This window comes from Corapipo altera, unplaced genomic scaffold (genome assembly GCF_003945725.1).
Source record: "Corapipo altera isolate COAL_440 unplaced genomic scaffold, ASM394572v1 128952, whole genome shotgun sequence".
NCBI classification, from domain to species: domain Eukaryota; kingdom Metazoa; phylum Chordata; class Aves; order Passeriformes; family Pipridae; genus Corapipo; species Corapipo altera.
In genome coordinates, this window is record NW_020885344.1 from 1 (window position 1) to 4,438 (window position 4,438).

Here is a 4,438-nt window from a genome sequence, read left to right on the forward strand (position 1 = left end):
TCTGTGAAATCCAGTGGTGGTTTTGGAAATCTTGTGTGTCAGTAATTCAAGATTTTGGGGGAAACCTCTGTGAAATCCAGTGGTGATTTTGGAAAACTCTAAATGAACCATCAAGAATTTGGGAAAGGGGAGAGAAGGGAGGAAAAGGAGGCATTCAAGGGGTATTTTTATATTTAAAACCAGCCACAAAACCCCCTAAAGAACCTTCTGTTATTCACAAGTTAAAAGGGGTAAAACCTTTCTGTACCTGGTAAAAATTCTCTTTTTAACTTTCCACCTGCTGAAGTGCAGGAAAATCCTTGGATTACAAGGATGGAAAGCTGTGTGCATGTTTACCTGTCCTGGTCAGTCCTGGTGTAGGTAAAATGTTTAAAATCACTGCCACAACTCAGGTTTTAGACTCACAGGTTGTGTTTGGGCTGGAATTTTCTCCTTTTTGTGAAAAAAAAATCAATGTATTCCCCACCAAAAATCAAGATATTCCTCCCACCAGGAAGGAAAGGCCTGGGCTCCATTGTGTGTCCCAATAATTACATTTTTTTTTCCCCTCTTCCTCACTCTTAGGTCACTTAGATGCCCTTCTGAGGGGTCTGGTTTTGGGAAAACTGGGAAAAGCTGGGCACAAGGCAACGTTAGAAGAGGCCCGACGCCGGTTTAAGGACCACGTGGAAGGAAAACACATCCTGTCAGCTGACCTGAGGAGTCCTGTAGGTTACTGCTGCCCCAAAACGCTGTCCCCACTCCCAAAAATAGGGAATTAGAGGAAAACCAGTGTGGAGGGGTGAGACCAACTGGTTTGGGTGGAGGTGGTGGGAGCTGGTCCTATGAGGAGAGGCTGAGGGAGCTGGGGTTGTTCAGTCTGGAGAAGAGAAGGTTTAGAGGCCACCTCATCACTCTCTTCAACTCCCTGAAGGGAGGTTATAGCCAGGTGGGGGTTGGTCTCTTCTCCCAGGCAACCAACAATAGGACAAGGGGACATGGGCTCAAGCTCTGCCAGGGGAGGTTTAGGTTGGATGTTAGGAAGAAATTCTTTACAGAGAGGGTTATCAGGCATTGGAACGGCCTACCCAGAGAGGTGGTGGATTCACCATCCCCCCTGGAGGTTTTTAAAAAGAGATTGGACGTGGCCCTTAGTGCCATGATATAGTAACTGGAGTTGGATCAGGGGTTGGACTTGATGATCTTGGAGGTCTTTTCCAACCCAATCTGTTCTATGATTCTATGAGCTCGGCTCAGTCCGAAGCTTGGATCAGCTCCCGAAGGAGATGGTCCTGGGGAGGATGAAATGTCCCTGGATCTGCCATCCCGGGGTTTTGCTGTGGTTGGAATTGCCAAAATTGTGCTGAGGTTGAGGGGGGAAAAAGTGAAGGAGTTGGAGCATCTCTGCAATCCAGTTTTAAAACACACACAGGGGTCAGTGCTGGGCGCGTTCCCTGGGGTGAATTCTGACCCCAGTGTGCACAAACTGTCCCATTCCTGGCAGTTCCAAAGGCATTCCTGGGGGTTTTTTGCTCTCTCCTAGGTCTATGTGACGGTGCTGAAGCACGGGGACAGCTCTACTTTGGACACCATGCTGAAGGTGGGTTCCCACTCAAACCCAGACTCAACATCTCGCCCCAAAAGCTCCTCTGGGATGTGTTTTATCCATCCCCAGGCTCAGCCCCTGCTCCCTGCCTGGTGTCAAATTGCCACCTAGTGGAGTGTCCCAGCACTCCTTTTGGGATCCTTCCTCCCTGCTGGAGGGACACTTGACCTTCTAAACTACTTGACCTTTACATAAACAGCGATGCAAATCAGTTTATTACCAATTTAATTTGTGCTCGTGGACACGGGATGAGTCTGTGGTGGGGGAATAACTGCAGGGTGAGTCCCCAGCCAGGTCAATTTGTCACCTATTGGGCTGGAAGATTAATTAGCAGCTCTGCCATACCCAGGGAGTCCATTAGGTGAGAAGTCAGCCTTTTTTATTTTATATTTTAACTCTCTTCCCTTTGGCCCTGAAGCTCCACAAGCAGGCAGACATGCAGGAGGAGAAGAACAGAATTGAACGTGTTCTCGGAGCCATCTCTCAGCCAGAACTGATTCAAAAAGTTCTCACCTTTGCACTTTCAGTAAGTTCTTGGGAAAGCTGCTGGACAGTAGGATAATCACAATAATTATAATAATAATCCTAATATTAGGGTATTCCTTCAGGGTACTGTATAACCCTTACATTGTGGGAGTGGCAAGTGTGTTCAGAGCAGTTGGGGGTACAGCAGTGTGAGGATAAAATGTGTTAAACCAGGAGAAATTATCTTAATTATTAAGTCTTTGAATTGCATCTTAAAACTCTTCTTAGGGATTTTTTTTTTTTTTAATTAACAGATTTGAGTTGTACCTTAAAATTTTTAGGGGGGGAAAAAAAAAAAAAGCTTTTATTGCCAGCTTGAGGTGTAGAAATGCACAAGGCAGGGAAAAGCACAAAGCCAACGTGCTGGATTTGTTGGAGCAGTGTGGAATATTCCTTGTTTTTTCCCATCCCCAGGAAGAGGTACGTCCCCAGGACACGGTGTCGGTGATCGGAGGAGTTGCTGGAGGCAGCAAGCAGGGCAGGAAAGCTGCTTGGAAATTTGTAAGGGACAACTGGGAGGAACTTTATAACCGATACCAAGGGGGATTCTTGATATCCAGACTAATAAAGGTACGTGCAGGGCTGAGGAAGGAGCCAGACCCAAACTGTCCTGTGGGAAGTGCTGGAGGCTCTCCCTTGGCTCACGCTGGTTTTTTTTTCCCCTTCAGCTCACAGTGGATGGATTTGCAAATGATAAAATGGCTGCAGAAGTGAAGGTAAGAGCCATTAATTAAAGAAGTGGTTAATTAATCCGTGACAATCCCCCTGTGAGCACTGAGGGCAGAGCCAGGAGTTTCCATGTGGATTCTGGTGCTGGGCTGTGGCTCTGCCCGGTTCTGCCCCCGAGCTGCACTGCTTTGGGTTGGATCCAACATCACTGGAACTCCTTCAATTGGCATTTTCCAAGCAATGTGCAATTCCAGTGATTTCTCTTTCCTTCTTTTGAGCTTTGATAAAACCCAGCAGGGATTGGCAGCAGTTCTGAGCCTCCCTGAGTTCCACCCCGAGCTGGGGCTCGTCCTCCCCAGACTGACAGGACACGTTTGGGGCTCCCTGGGGTGACAGCCAGGGGGAATTCCTGGCAGGAATTGGCTCGGTTCCACCCTCTGCTCCAAGTTTTCTGTGCTGTGTACAAGGGCAAGGCTTTGGCCCAGGCAGATCAGTGTCTTTGCAGAGTCTGTCTTGGGCTGGGGGCTCAAGGAGTTGTGATTTTGTTGCACCCCCTTGTCTCGGTGGAGTTCTGAGAAGGGGTGTGGGCTTGATGATTTATTCTTTTACAAGAATGACTTCTTGGAGGAAGAAACCTAAAAATGTGGCCCTTAATTTTGGCTTTCCTGGTAGGAAAATACTCGGGAGGAATTCTTATTCCAAAGATCAGCTGAGCCATGAGCTCACTCTGCCCTTTTTACCATCTAGTGATTTTAGGAAAGATTTAATAGCTCAAGTGATTTGACAGAGAAATCCTGCCACTATAGTTAGGTTTTTTTTTTTTTCTTAAAAAACACTTTGCAAAACATCTACCAGAAAAATCCTCCCTGACTAAATCCCAGCTCCTTTCCAAGAGAGCTCCCTGAGCCAGCACAGCGAGCTCTGAGCGGAGCACTTCACGTGGCTGAGCCTCCGTGTCACCTTGTGGCTACACTAGTGTGAGGAGCTCTGCCAAATCCCGGGAAAAGCTGCTTGGATGGAGGCAGGGACGGCTCCTGGCTGTGCCAGCTCCTTCTCCTTCAGCCCATTGGAAAATGCAAAGTCACAGCAGCCTCTGGGGAAGCTCCTCCAGCCTCAGCCGCTGGCGGGGGGATCGATGGTGTTGGTGCTGGAGGAGGAAATGTGAGACTATCCAGCAAAACTGCTGGGCCTTTGGAGGTTGTTCCACAGCTTGGAAAGAGGCCTGGGAGGAGCCCTGGGAAACCTGATCCCGGGACAAATGCTTGAGCACAGTGGCCTCAGGCTTCCCCCACAGCTCCTTCGGGTGTCCCGAAATACCCGCTGGACCTGCTGCCTGGGGGGCTGGATTCGGCTCCTCGGGGCCACGTGCTGTCCCTGCAGCAAGGACAGGGCAGGGCAGGAGGGGGCTGGCTCATGGAAAAGCCACTGTGGCTTTCCTTTAGCATGGGAATGGAGGGAATTTGCTGTGCCTGCTCCCTGTTTGGGATCATACATCCTGCAAACTCAGCGAGGTTTTCGGTCTGTGCCGGTCCGGCCTCACCTCGAGCTCTGGGGGCAGTTCTGGGTGCCACGAGATAAGATGGATCTAAAGCTGTTGGAGAGTGTCCAAAGGAGGGACCCAAGGATGGGGAAGGGCCTTGAGGGGAAGCTGAGGGTGAG

General features: G+C 49.3%; 1 protein-coding gene across 1 annotated transcript; it reads left to right on the forward strand.

Annotated features, from left to right (window-relative positions):
* Window positions 1-530: 530 nt before the first annotated feature.
* Window positions 531-2,909, forward strand: LOC113940413 (puromycin-sensitive aminopeptidase-like; the record flags this gene model as incomplete). The annotated part of the gene is made up of 5 exons (XM_027631556.1): window positions 531-707; window positions 1,523-1,579; window positions 2,004-2,111; window positions 2,525-2,680; window positions 2,779-2,909. Coding segments are annotated over 5 exons (564 nt in total), but the record flags the coding sequence as incomplete, so codon positions are not given.
* Window positions 2,910-4,438: the final 1,529 nt, after the last annotated feature.